The sequence below is a fragment of the Pelodiscus sinensis genome, chromosome 29, assembly GCF_049634645.1.
Source record: "Pelodiscus sinensis isolate JC-2024 chromosome 29, ASM4963464v1, whole genome shotgun sequence".
Classification (NCBI taxonomy): Eukaryota; Metazoa; Chordata; order Testudines; family Trionychidae; genus Pelodiscus; species Pelodiscus sinensis.
The window spans coordinates 11,620,856-11,634,941 of record NC_134739.1 but is presented as its reverse complement, the minus strand read 5'-3'; the positions used below and the strand labels follow the sequence as shown (position 1 = coordinate 11,634,941).

The following is a 14,086-nucleotide window of genomic DNA, read 5'->3' as shown; positions in this document are numbered from 1 at the left end:
GTTCGTATCTGCGGATCCGATGTAAGTCGGATCCGCGTAACTCGGGGACTGCCTGTACTTGAAAGCTGCAGAGGACTATAAGTGCGAAGTGGCGTTTGAGCTGAGAACGCAATGACACTCTAATTAGAGACTGCGGCCCTGTGTGTGCACCTCGATCTGTTGTTTAGCACTCACAGATGTCTTAACCTTTGCAGCTGGAGACTCTTCCCCCATCGCCCCTAGAAGAGGAAGGGCTTGTTCCTGCTGTTTATACCAAGTGCCGTCTTTCTCCGAAAGTGCTGCCGTTGTCAGAAACGTGACTGTGAAAGTGACTTGTATGGCTCCCTGGTGATTCCCTCCCTGGCCCTGTCCTGTCCTACAGCGACCCTTGCAGCTGGGGAATGAGATGGGGCGCCATCAGTGGTAGAACATGATGGCTTCTTGCATGTATGGACAGGAACAATATGTTTCAGCAGTGTTAAGGAATGTCTTTTATTATCGGTACCAGTCACAGGTATTGCACCTTGGCTTAGGGAAGTTGGTGGCTAACTGGTCCCCCAGCCCAGCCCGAGCAGTCCCCCACCTGGAAGGGGATCCCATTTAAATTTGACATCCCTAACCTAAGAGCTGTCATGGGCTTATCAGGTGCTGTTGCTCTCAAGTCTTAAGCCATCACCTGGCTTAGGGGTATCCCTTGATTCTCCCCCTTTCAGACCAGGCCCTAGCGCTGACTGTGATGGCCTCAGCAGGTTGCACATAGGGTGGGTAGACACTAAAAGCCTACGTCCAACGACAACTGCTGTACTTACTGCGGTGGTACGTGTTCACGCTGCCCTTGTTTTAAGGGCGGGGTGGGGGGCTCCCAGTGGAGAGTAGGGTTCAGGTGGGCCCATCCCAGCAAGGATCCATGCAGTTAACAGGAATGACAGCCAATATACATAGCCTCCTGTGTCTACTGGTCACAGCATCCCCCTATGGTCGCCGACGTAAGCCCAACGCGTCTCGGGGCGGTGGTGGTGTATCAGCCTAGTGGGGCATTGGCGGTGTCGGGAGCCAGGCCGTGATACAGGCACTACCTTAATAAAGTCCACATAAGCATCAGCTTTTTGACCTCCTTATCTCTGGCCTTCCTCTTGATTGGTACTCCTTTCTTTCCCTGTGCCTGTATATTTATACCTGCCTCTGGAATTTCCACTACATGCATCTGAGGAAGTGGGTCTTTGCCCACGAAAGCTTATGCTCCAATACATCTGGTAGTCTATAAGGTATCACTGGGCTTCTTGTTGTTTAGATTCAGACTAACACGGCTGCCCCTCTGATTCCTGTAAGCAAGCATCAGCCGATCTCTGGAGCCTGCCGAGCTGTAGGCTCAGACCTGAGTCTCTTCCCTGAGAGTGGGTAATGCAGCGACCAGAGAGCCTGCGCACAGTGAAAATAATTAGAGAGAAAACATCTTAAACAATGAAACGGCCAGGACACACCTCTAGGTTTACCCCGAGGCCTGCCATTCCCTGAGTGTGGGAGGGCCCAGCGTCTTCAGATTCCCTCTGCGTGCTCTCTCTGGCAGCCTGTCTCCATGCATAGCTTTTGATCCCCCTCCCCCAGGACGCTCAACTCTTTTCTCTCGTTCCCTGGGCTCCTAGATTTGCAAAACCAGACTTGCAGCTTCCTTGGAGACAGGCTGTGAGAAGCGAACCGCGTAGCTTGCCCCATTGTCTTGTGCCTGGGCACCGGAGTTGTCTTCCCTAGATCTTGTGCGTTGCTTTTGGTTTTCTCTTCTCGCCGCACCCCATCAAGTGAAATCCACACGTTCCTACCAGAAATGCTGATAATCCTCTGCAGTACGTACTAGGGATGTTACGTAGCATTTAATCCGCTAATTGACTAGTCGATTATTTGATATGTGGGGGGGGGTGGACTGCAGAGTCGCAGTGGGGTTTGGCTCCTGGCCCCGGGACCTAGCCCCGCTGCCGCTCTGCTTTTTAAATGTATTCAGAACCACCGGGCTCGTAATACATTTTAAAAAGCACAAGTGCAGCAGAGGGGGCTGGGTGCAGGCCAGGAATCAGCCGATTCCCGGTTCGTGCCAGGTCCCCTGCTACGCCTCTGCCTCCCCTGCCGCCGCCGCCCCCCCACCAGCGGAGATGGTGCTGGGTGGAACCTGCTTTTAAGCCAGCTCCCCCCAGCTCCTGCTCTTCTACCCCCCACAACCTTGCTGCCTCTCTAATAGAGGCAGCAAGTGGGAGGGAAATGACTAGTCGAGTCACTAGTCAACTATCTGATAGCATTAGTTTCTCAGATAGTTACTGCTCTATCTCACTAGCCCATGGTACCCAGCCCTCGTGAATTAGATACACCTCGGTGTATCACCAAGCCTCCCCGAGTTAAACACGGCGCTTTACAGAATTGCTGCGTGGCCTTTTTCTGTTGACACACACAAGGGGAAAACTATTACAGGGCACTTAAATCAGGGCCAGACGGTCTTTCTGATCACACCGGCTCAGCTCAGAGGCTTATTCAGAATGCCTAGCGCTGCAGTCTCTGGGTGTGGACATGCAGCTGTTCTCCCTACCTCCTTGACTGTACAGACAGCAATAAAGACGCTGCAGTGAGCACTTGGCTCTCGGGGCCGTCGATACATGAGGCTGGATAAAATCCACCTCCCTGGCGATTCTAACCAGAGTTTTGAGAAAAGTCTCTGTGTAGCTAGCGGGCCTGGCTCAGGCGCACGAGGGATCGTAATGTGGCTTAAACCTGGGCTGCGCTTCTGTTGAGGGGATGGGCAGCCTGTGGAGCAGTGTTACGTGATCCAAGAGCAGTGTGAAACGTTTCGCCTTTAGGGACCTTACCTGCCCCCACTCACTGATTTGTTCCACCACAGCGGGGTGGCCTGGGATTATCCCTGGACGCGTGTATTTAAGAGCCCCCTTGCCCATGTCTGTGGCACTGCAAAAACCTCTGTCCTCAATGCCATGGCATCCCGATAGCATTTGCCACCGATGCTGCTAAGATCCACAGGGCAAGTGTCCCATGCTGACAAAACGTGCTTTGAATGAGGACGACGTGGACAGATTTGTTGTGGCGGGCACTCATGACCCTGGAGACGGACCCTTTTGTGGCACATGGTCAGTGCCCCTGAGTGAGTGTGACTCTGGGAACCATAGAATCGTAGAACTGGAAAAGACCTCAGAAGGTCATCAAGTCCAGCCCCCTGCTCTAGACAGGACCAATTTGGAACAATGGGTGGGGGGTTCCCCACTCGTGTTGAGTGGCTCAGTGGAGAAGCGACCCAGGGCATGAAAAATAACCCAACTGCTTTCTGCTGGTGACACGAGCTCCCAGAAACTGAAGAGCAAACATTGGCCTCCCTACCAGCTCTGGCTTCTAGCTGGGGGATTTCTGCTGCATGGGATGGGAGCGGTTTTCCTAGCTTGGCATCCTTTGGGGCCGCAAGGCATTGGGTAGGAATCGGCTTGGTTTGGAAAGCCCCGAGCATCCCTTTGTGTCTCAAAAGGCCCCCCTCGTCTTCCCCACAGGTGATATGGTGACGCGTTCCCGGATGCTGCTTCCTTTGCCGGCGGACGTAGTTGTTTCTGCCGAAAATGAGCAAGCCCAGAGACTTTCAGCATGACCTGGAGCGCAGCCTCCCGGCCATCGCGTCTATGAGCTCCTCCCTGTCGCGGAGCCAGGCCTTTTCCCCGCACTACTACTGCTCCCCGGAGAAAAGGAAAGCCATCTCGGACGTCAGGAGGACCTTCTGCCTCTTCGTCACCTTCGACCTGCTGTTCGTGTCTCTGCTGTGGATCATCGAGCTCAACGTGAGTCCAGGGCCCTTTCTGGGGGAAGCAGCGAGCGGATCTCTCCTGCTGGTTTGGGAAAGCCCTGTTCTCTGCTGGTTTCCAGGGCACTTTACGCCAGTGGAGGATCTGGCCCATAAAGCGGTTACAAAAATCGACCCACGACCACTCCCCGGGCTTGGCACAGAGCACGTGGGGACCTTGCTCGCAATGTTAATTAGTGGTCAGGAAAGCAGCAGCTTCGCCATGTGGTGCTACCATCAGGGCTGTCCTGAGGGGGGCTGGGGGCTGCCCCGATTTGGCCTATGAATGGGGTGTGTCTGGCTAAGATCCCAGCTGGGAACCAGCCTGTTTTGGGACCCCTAGGATAGCTACATTGCTGAGTGTAAGCGCCTTCTCCCCTATCCTCTTCCTCGGTAAAGGGAACTGGGCTTCTTGCTGGCCACCGCCTGTCTTGTCCCCTGCCCTCTGCCAAGTGCTGGTTATGCCAGGCCTTACAGGGAGAGACCTCTCACTGACACACTTGTGATGGGAAACTGCAGGCGCCAGGGAGGGGCTGAGCGTGCGAATGACTTCTAGTAAAAAAACGGGAGGATTGGGACCAATGTCCCCACGTTTTTTTCCCATCTAAGTGCAGAATAAATTTTGTTATGCGCACTGGGGCATGTGCGGATGTGCACTGCCGGTAGAAATACACGCAGGCCAACTGCGGGCACTCTGCAAGTCAGCTGGGCAGCATTTGGGTCTCTTGGGTGGCCGCCCTGGCACTCAGCTTACAGGGAACTTTGACTGAGGTTTGCTAAATCACTTGGGGTTTGATGCATCTTCAATTGTATGTGCAGCCCTTGCTCCTCTGGCCTTGTTTATTCTGACTGGCTCCTGGGAGGACTTATCAGCTGTTGCCTTTGGGCCTGTTTACCTTGTCCAGAGTCAGGGCTAAACGGTGGATCTCAGTCTGCAGTTCAGGTCCTGCCACACGCGTTTCCCGCCCCCCCCTGAAATTACAGGGGTTGTACTGCTGGTTTGGTGAGGAACCACAGGCTCAAGGAAATTAACAGCCCGTGCTCCGCTAGCACCCACCGGTCACAGTAGAAACTCCTTGTGGGAATTCCCTTGCTCCTGTGGAATTGCTCTCATCCACAGCCCATTGGATGGAAGGGGGGGCAGGAATCACTTGTGTGTGGATTTGCAGTGTGGTTCCTGGAACTAAAACCAGGGTCCAAACTGCCAAATTCTTTTTCGTGCTCCAGTCTGTCTCGTGGGTGTGTTAGCTTGTGAGCGGGACTCACCGGTAACCTGTGGGCCTCGAGTCCAGAGGCTGTAAGTTGGAAAATGTTCCGAAGGCTCACTTGCGCTGCGGTGGGAATTGCCAGGTTTGTGCAATCACTAAGTGCTTCTAAACTGCTCCACGGCTGCTCTTGCTTGTTGGCAACTCGTTCGGGTCTCAGGAGGTGGCCCCGTCACCTGCAGACTCGAATTGTCCAAGCACGTCCACTTCTGAAGGACAGGAACGCTGCAGAAACAGTTGCCCTTTGCTCAGGGCGGCGATGTTTGTTTCAGCTTTCGTTCCTCCAAGGTGTTTAGCCCAGATCCCTCGCCCCTGCCCTTCTGGGGCGAGATCTCCTGTCAAACTCACTCTTGGAATGAATTTTTAAGCTGCCGCTGCTGTGAAACATGCTGGACTGCCAGTCCCGGAGACTGAAATCCTCACGTCACAGACCGGGGAGCGATGGTGCAGAACCGCTGCTCTCCTCCAGCGGGCCCCAGACCTGATCTGTAGGGAACACGTCTTGGTAGCTGCCTCATCAGTCCTTGGCGTCCCGCACAGGATGCATAGCACAGCAGCGGCTTTTATGATGCGAATGGCTGTCCGCTATGGACCAGGAGCCACTGACTGGTTTCTCGTAGACCGTGAAACAGCTGTCAGCTTGTAACCACTTCCAGTCCAGCTGGGCTGTATTCCATCCAGCTCCCTGAAGGTGAATGGCTGGTTCCAATTACCTGAACCATCCAGGCCCTCGTAAACCACAGTTCCAACCTCTAAAATAGAATTTGTGGGCTTTTTTTTAAAAGAATGAAAAATCCAGCTGGCAGGCCCTTAACTATGGTTTGAAGTAGAGTCACAGTGACACAGTAGCTGGTAGGCCCTACTAGCATGCCCATGCAGAACGAGGCGGAAATGCTCTACTTTTTTTTTTTTTTTTGCACTTCTGCTCCAAGCTACAGCCCACTGACCTGGGAGCTGAAGAAGTGCTAACTTCCTCCTCTTTTAGTGTAGTTTTGTGAGTGTCAGAATGCCGGCCCTTCGATCTCATCCAAGGACAAACCTGATGGAGTCTTGACACAGGCTTGTACAAGAAAAGGAATCCTTAGGCAGGCAGGCAGATCACCTTCTGCGTGCTTTCAGTCAGTGGTGCTTTAAGAGAAGCAGTTACTTCCGATAATTGGATCAGAAAAAGGAAACACTTTGAAATCCTACCAGGCAAGTTGGCTACTTGATGCCTGGAGGAGAGATGGCAAGGCGTCCTTGGTTAGCAACGGGAATCACATGGAGGGAGGAAAAGACACACAAGTATTTTTCTTGCAGAAGCTGGTTTTCAGCGTGTGAGGTTTGTTTGTTTTTTAACCTCAGTACAGGCAGTCCCCGGGTTACACGGATCTGACTTACATCGGATCCCTACTTACAAACGGGGTGAGGCAACCCCGTACTAGCTGCTTCCCCCCCAGCAGACCAGAGAGACACAAAGCTAGCGCCCCCCCCAGCAGACCAGGGAGACGCAGAGCAGCTTTTCTCAGCAGACACCTCAGCTTGAGAATAAAGGACTGAGGGAAGTGAGGTGTGGGAGAATAAAACTGAGCTCTGGAGAAATGTTTGGCTAGAGTTTCCCCTACAATATGTACCAGTTCCGACTTACATACAAATTCAACTTAAGAACAAACCTACAGTCCCTATCTTGTACGTAACCCGGGGACTGCCTGTAGGTGTTTCTCAATAAGCACACTCAAAGCCTCTACGTGCTGCTCCTGCTATCTGTTACTTAGGGGCACGCTGACACAACAGGGCTTAACTCGAAATAAGCTACGCAAAGCTGAACTATGTCAACTGCGTAGCGTCTTTTGAAATTGGGAGCGTCTCCACAGCACTTATTTCGACATAGAGCGCTCTTCCGCCGACTTCCCCTCCTCCTCGCACCATGAGGGCTACAGAAGTCGGAGTAAGAAGTCCTCCAGAAATAACTCTGCTGGGTAGATGCAGACTAAGTTCTTTCGAAATGATGTTGCTGTGTAGATGTACCCCAGGTGTGAATCGGCCAGCGAAATGGAAGCGGAGCGGACTTTGACATGGCTAAGTATTTGCTCATGAGGCCATGTATGCAGTCAGCAGCCAAGCCGGATACATAACTTGAGCTGGCTGATGTTGAAACAGAATTGTCTGATTCTTATCCTCTTTGGTTTATCTGTGCACTCAACATCTGTTTGTCTCCAATCTCTCTAACCCTCAGACCAAGGATGGCATTCAGAAGAACTTGGAGACCGAGATCATTGCTTACCGGTTTAAAACCTCGTTCTTTGATATATTTGTAAGTATGCTAAACAACCAAAGGGAGAGCGATTTCTCTCCAAGGACACGTCTGCACAGCAGGGCAAAGCCCGAATTAAGCTACACAACTTCAGCTACGTCAATTGCATAGCTGAAGTCAAAATAGCTTGTTTCGGCTTTAGGCACTGTCTACACCGCAGGAAGTCAAAGGAGGAACACTCTTCCTTCAACTTCCTTTACTCCTCGTGAAATGAGGGTTACAAGAGTAGGAGTAAGAAGTCCTCCAGCTCGACATTATTTCGAAATATCGGCTTGTGGTGTAGAAACAACGTTGCTGTGTAGACGTACCCTAAGATAGAGGCGGGGGGCTTTCTGCATAAGACATTGGACTGGAATTCAGAAGTCCTGGCTTCCATGCTGAGCGCGCCCACTAACCTGCTAAGGCCTTGTCTGTCCTTACCTGGAAGGCCGAATTGAAATATGCAGCTCCAGCTACGTTAATTGCGTGGCTTGAGTGGACGTACCTTAATTTGACCTTCAGCGCTGTCCCCACAGTGGGACATTGGTGGAAGCCATCGACTTCCCCTATTCCTTGAGAATCAAAGAATACCAGCGTCGACAGGGCGCCCTCAGCGTTCGATTTATTGGGCCTTTACTAGACCCGCTAAATCAAACTCCGGAAGATCTACCGCCGCAGTGTCAGTCTTCCTGATAATGAAGATGTGGGGCCATTCCCCTCTCTTCTCTTGTCTATTTAGCTAGTCCTTGCCCAGAAAATCTTGCTGTCTGTGCAGCACGATCAGCTGGGGCGTCTGGGCATGAGTGTAATGGAAATAATAACGAGTTTTCTTCTGATCGGTGCTCTTTTTGTTTTTGAAAGGTCCTGGCTTTTTTCCGATTCTCTGTGTTACTTCTGGGCTATGCACTCTTAAAGCTCCGCCATTGGTGGGTCATTGCGGTAAGGACTCCATCTCCTCTACTTCATGAACCGGGCTTTTTCTCTTGTTTCGAAATGGAAGCTGACACTTGTGTAACTGTCTTCCACTTTCTAGTTCACTACTCTGGTGTCCAGTGCCTTCCTCATCGTGAAGGTGATCCTCTCGGAGGTCAGTGCTCTCGGGGTGCTCGTGGGAGGGGCGGGTTTGTTTTGTGTGATTAGTCTCATGTGGCGACTGCCCAGCTTGTGTAAACACTTCGTGTGGTTTCCCTTTCCTCCCCCAGCTGCTAGCCAAGGGGGCTTTTGGGTACCTCCTCCCTATCGTCTCTTTCGTTATCGCCTGGCTAGAAACGTGGTTCCTGGACTTCAAAGTCTTAACTCAGGAAGCAGAAGAGGAACGGTGTAAGTTTCTTTCCGTCTTTGTGGCTAGAGCAAACACAGCGGGCAGGGCTTTGGCGGCCGCTTGTCTCTGCGCGGTGTGTGCAAAGGGGGACCAGGATTAGAAGGTGTCCCCAGGCAGGTTGTAAAGATCAGTTGCATCAACTGACTCTGCTGTGGGGTAGAGATGCCTTCCTGCAGAGACAATCCCGGCTCCCGAGAAGTCGCTTGACAAAATGGAGACAGGCAGAACGAGAACCAGTGGTTGGAAGTGACACGAGGTGAAGCACAGAAGTCCCTTTGGGCTTGTCCCCCGGTGCGCTGATCATGTTGCTGACACCCGCCTTCCTGCTCTCGGGTTCCTCACCCCCCTGTCCTGCTGGGCCAGATCCTTTGGTTTTCCCCCAGACACAGCACAGGGAGATTGGGGTATCGTCCCCCCCCCTCCGCCACAGAGCAGCAGACACGGAACCAGTTCAGCTCTGGGAGGCTCTGCTCTGCGTGCTCAGGACCCAGACACCAACCCCCGAAAGGGGCCAAAACCCCAATTAATTCACTTTACTCCATGTATAAGTTTTACACAGAGAAAGCTCATAAGGGGCTGCCCACTTTTATCAGTGAACATATAAGAGCGGCCGGACTGGGTCAGACCAAAGGTCCATCTAGCCCAGGAGCCTGTCTGCCCACAGTGGCCAGTACCAGGTGCCCCAGGGAGGGTGGACCGAAGACAATGATCAAGCGATTTGTCTCCTGCCATCCATCTCCAGCCTCTGACAAACAGAGGCCAAGGACACCATTTCTATCCCCTGGCTAGTAGCCTTTTATGGACCTAACCTCCAAGAAATTATCTAGCTCAGTGGTCCCCAACACGGTGCCCATCGTGGTGCATGCGTCTTGCCGGAGCCGGCCCGGGCGCATGGTAAGCGCCAGCTCCGGGAGCGCCGCGAATTGGCCGCTCGTGCCCCGGGCGTGCGGCGCTTGGGGAAGGAGGGGGCGCCGGCCCTGGGCGCGGCATTTGGAGGGGGCGCCGGCGCACGGCGCTTGCAGGGGGGCCCCCCGCCCCCGAGCACGCGGTTATGGGGGGGCCACCCGCCCCCCCGGGCGTGCATGTGTCCCCGCCCTCTGGCGCCCGGCAGGCGAACGGCCACGCCCCCTGGCGCCCGGCAGCCTCTAAAGGTTGGGGACCACTGACCTAGCTTCTCTTTATACTCTGTTATAGTTCTAGCCTTCACAGCCTTCTCGCAGTGAAAGAGAGAGATGCACAGTGGTTGCTTTCTCCTCCCCGTAACAGTTATTTACACCGGGCCTGATGATCTACAAACACTTTTGTTTTAAGGGCAAACAGTTGGATTTCAGTGATTGCAAGTGAAAACTGTCAGATCAAAGTAAATGACTCAATTAAAATGACCTAAAAATGCTTCGTTAGTTCTAACCCACTGAGAAGCTTGTTGCATACGAGTTCTTTACCCTAAAGAGCTGTTCTTCTGTCAAGTAAAGAGCTTCAAGTCAGAACTGGTTGGCCTGGGGGCAGGGGAGCAGCAGGGCCTCTGTGAGCTGGCTCCACCCTCTTGGCGGGCTGCATCCGGCCAGCCGAGGCCCTTTTGCCCACCCCTGCTCTAGCCTGTGCTGTCCTGCAGCTCAGACTAGATGAGCTAATGGGCCCTCCTGGCGTTAAACACTAGGACTGTTTCTGAGGTGCTGGGCACCATGAGTGGGAGTGGTCGGTGCTGCCCCGACTGGCAATCAGGCCCGTGCGCTCGGCCCTGGGTCCTGTTCTGCCCTGTAGCTTCCACGGCGGCAGCACGTGGGGTGTTAAAAGGAGCGTCTCCTCCTCTCAGGACTTCCCAGCCAGAAGCGTGTGTGTGTTTGGAGAGGGGGGGTCTCAGGAAGAACGTGTCGAGCGAGACGTGACCGCAACCGTCTTGCTGGGTTGGGAAAAACCGGAGGCCGTTTGGGTCTGGTGCGGTCTGAAGATGAGAAATGCTCCAGCGTGTCCTGCTTCGATTGGATTACGGGTGTGCTGGATTGCTCGGAGGGAAAGCTCTGATTTAATTAGGCGCTTAATCGCCTTTGGATTTGACAGGCAAAGGCGCTCATTGATCGGCAGGCAGATAAAGGGCTGCGTCTCCACGAAAGGGGAAGGGGCCGGGACTGAAAGCTCCTTCCGGGCTGGGCTGCGTGGCCCAGACACAGCCCCGGTTCCAGGCCCAGAGCGGTGCTCCAAGGGGTAACTTAACCTGGAGGGGAGAAGGAAGCCTGGCGAACGTTAGGAGTGATCTCCAGCTCCTGTGTGTACTAACAGTGGGTGTCTTGGTTCCCTAGGGTACCTGGCAGCGCAGGCGGCAGCTTTCCGGGGCCCGCTGCTCTATGCCGGCGCCCTCTCCGACGGGCAGTTCTATTCCCCTCCCGAGTCCTTCGCAGGTGACGGATGCTTTTGCCTCCTTGTGGCGCTCTGTGACCTTTGTGCTGGCCGGGGCTGTGTCCTCAGCCTGGTCCGCTCGCAGGATCCCGGGGGCTTCCGCTTCCCTGTGATCCGCCTCGGAGTTCCTCGCTGCGCTGTGTCTAATGAGCCCGACCTTTGAGCAGCGTTCCAGTGCAGCGAACGGGCTGGGGGGGGGGGGCAGAGCTGCTTTTGTGCCCCCCGTGGCGTCGGAGAGATTGCCGGGAGGTGGAAAAGTAGCCCCCTACTTGGCATCTGAGGCCTGACTTTCCTGCACTGCCCCACTCCTGGGTTGCACCCCATGCTCGGGGCGGAGGGTTTGTAATGCACAATCTGAGGTCGCTCTGGAAGCGCCCTGGGCCCCCAAGGGCTGTGCGGTTCCCACTAGCTTGCTGCAGAGAGGGGCGTTTGCTGCGTTTTCTGATGGGGCAGCACCGGGGATGGGGGATGGGAGCATTTCTGTCGTAACCTCTGTCATGGATGCTGTAAGAGAACATGCAGCCTCTCCCTGCACAGGGTGGCGGGGGGGGGGGGGGGGGGGGAGATGCGGGGGGCGGAATGGCCCACACAGGATCAAAAATCTTAACCAGCTGGATCTCTGGCTTCCTCCTGACTCTGTCCCTTTCTCCAGGATCAGACAATGAATCAGATGAGGAAGGCGTGGGCAGGAGGCTGCTAACAGCGCAGGTAAGTGGAGAAGAGGGGATCGTGTTGGGGGACCCTCTGGGCCCCCCTTGGCTCCGAGCGTCTGTCGTCTGCTGGCTGCCCAGTGCCCGTTGACGTGTGGGTCTGTAATCAGCTGATTCTGCCAGCACGTGCCCGTCGGGGGGCTGAGGAAATCCAGGGGAGAACGGTTCAGTCCTGCTCTTCGCGCTCAGACCTGAAGGTCACGAAATGGGTCCTGAGCAGCGGGGAGGTGGGGGGGGGGAGGGAGAATCGTTCCCGCAGCCGAGCGGTTTTGCTCAGGTGCTCTGGGAAAAACTGCTCCGACTCGCCCTCCCTCGCTGGGAATCGTTCCCTTTCACCTCTCCCCCCTTAGTTGGCTTTTAAAGGGGTCTGTGGCCTTTCCTGGTCCCTCCCGTTTCCTTTGCTCTTCCATTTACTGAAGGGGGTGTTGACTAGGGATGTAAACTCCCGTTTCATTGGCTAACCGGTTAAACATACGGGTTAACCAGCTCGAGCCCGGCTGGAGAGCTCCCCGTCCCTGCACCAGCCACTGGGCTGGGACGACACCCGCCCGCCCTGCCACAGGCAGCCTGCCTGCGGGGCGCCTGGGCCCGCTATAGGCAGGGGCTGCACTTTAACAAGAAACCCCTCTCCCTCCGCAGGGCTGGACTCACCCCCTGCCAACGGCAGGCAGGGAGTTGCTGCAGCCCCACCGGTTCACCTTAACCAGTAAGTCTCGCCTTTAAGGGTGAGGCTAACCGGTTAACAGCTTAAATCGTCACATCCCGAGTGCTGACTCCACTATTGCATCAGATTCCGGCTTGAGGAGCGGCCTTCTGCCTCCGTAAAGTCCCACTGTCGTTCAGTTGGACACAGGAGTCGTCTTCGCATCTTTTCCCATATCGTTGTGTAGCGAAGTAGCTGCCGTTTCGCCCCAGAAGTGGCTGCATCTCAGTGGGAGAAGTCATCTTCTCGTGGCTTGTACCATTTCGTCGGGTGAAAATGGTTTGGGAATCTCCCCGGGTGAAAGGTTGAACTGTTGTGAGACGCAGCTCGGGCTAGAAACCTGGCCTGCCGGGTGCAACGCGCTTCCTTCCGCTACCTGAGTGAAAGGGGAATTTTGTAGCAGGGACCATAATGGAAGGTTCCTTCCTCTCTTGCCCGGACACTGGGAGGCAAAATCGCTCCTTGTTGTTAGCGAAGGGAGCTGTAAATAGATTGCATTTCCTCCTAGGAGAAGGAATACATCCAACAAGGCAAAGAAGCAATGGCAGTCGTGGACCAAATCCTAGCCCAGGAAGAAAACTGGAAATTTGAAAAGAACAATGCAAGTATTTCCCCTTTTTGCCAGCAGACCGCACGGAGGGCTCAGCCCAGACCCCGGAACGCTGGGGCTCCCGCAGCCTGGTTACACCGTGACAAATTAACAAGCGTTCCCATGACGTGATTGAATTAGGAATCTTATTCCCGTTCAGTTAAATGTAAATCTCCTCTTATTTAATTAGACGTTAAATTACCTTCTTGTCTGACAGAAGAGGGAACCCATCCGTCTCTTCCCTCCTCCTTCCCCCACCCAGCCGCATGCAGGTGGAGGAGTGCGGTTCGCCTTTACTAACAGTTTTGATGGGGAGCTGCAGTTGACTGAGTGGGAAAGGATCAAAAGCAGGTGTTGGTAAAGTAAGGGAGTTAGTGTCGCCATCTTGCAAAACACCAGCCTGGCATTAAGGGAGCTGGCAAAGCAAAAGACTCCTTCGCTAAGCATCCAGCTACGGATTCATCCTGTGTCCGTGTCTCCTCGCGCTCACCTGCAGCGGGCTGCGTTTTGTCTGCAGCCATGTAGACCTGTGGATTTTGGGAAGCGCGTTTAAAATTCAGCTGGGGACTGTCTTCACTTCCTGTGCCAAACTCACTGGACAGTGTGTCAGCGCTGACTCGCGTGATTGGAGCGGGACTGTCCTGTGAGCAGCCCGGCCAGTGGCACAAGCCTAAAATTTGCTGGGAGATCTTGGGGGAAAAGGTGCCGTAGGCGGGTGAACTATTTTGCATGTAAACTGCAACTTGACTGTCTCTTGTGCAGGAGTTTGGCGATGTGGTTTACACCTTTGAAATTCCTTTCCATGGCAAGACCTTTATTTTAAAGGTAAGGATCTGCAGGACTCGGTAATGCGGCCTGCTGCGTTCTTCCCCGGAGCGCTTTTCCGGGATAACACCGGGGCTTGCTGCCTAAAACTAGCCTGCTCCAACCCCCAATATATGCTGGGGAGCAACGGCAGAATGATGGACCCGATGGCCAAAGCACCCTGTTCCACCCCCTCTTTCTAGGACCACAGTAGGATAGCGACCGCCTG

The 14,086-nt window shown here is 54.3% G+C and overlaps 1 protein-coding gene across 5 annotated transcripts in view; it reads left to right on the top strand.

The window, feature by feature from the left end:
* Positions 1-14,086, top strand: part of STARD3 (StAR related lipid transfer domain containing 3) — a 40,410-nt gene that overhangs the window by 18,389 nt on the left and 7,935 nt on the right. For 4 of the 5 annotated variants that reach the window (XM_075911660.1, XM_075911661.1, XM_014570636.3 and 1 more), the window contains exons 2-10: positions 3,516-3,797; positions 7,280-7,357; positions 8,198-8,275; positions 8,370-8,423; positions 8,539-8,656; positions 10,955-11,053; positions 11,704-11,759; positions 12,973-13,065; positions 13,816-13,878. In XM_075911660.1, coding sequence (XP_075767775.1) covers positions 3,582-3,797; positions 7,280-7,357; positions 8,198-8,275; positions 8,370-8,423; positions 8,539-8,656; positions 10,955-11,053; positions 11,704-11,759; positions 12,973-13,065; positions 13,816-13,878 — 855 coding nt within the window. In that variant the 5' untranslated portion in view covers positions 3,516-3,581. Of the gene's footprint in view, positions 1-1,632; positions 1,821-3,515; positions 3,798-7,279; positions 7,358-8,197; positions 8,276-8,369; positions 8,424-8,538; positions 8,657-10,954; positions 11,054-11,703; positions 11,760-12,972; positions 13,066-13,815; positions 13,879-14,086 lie in introns of those variants that run through there. The other variant, XM_006117398.4, reaches the window with a different exon arrangement.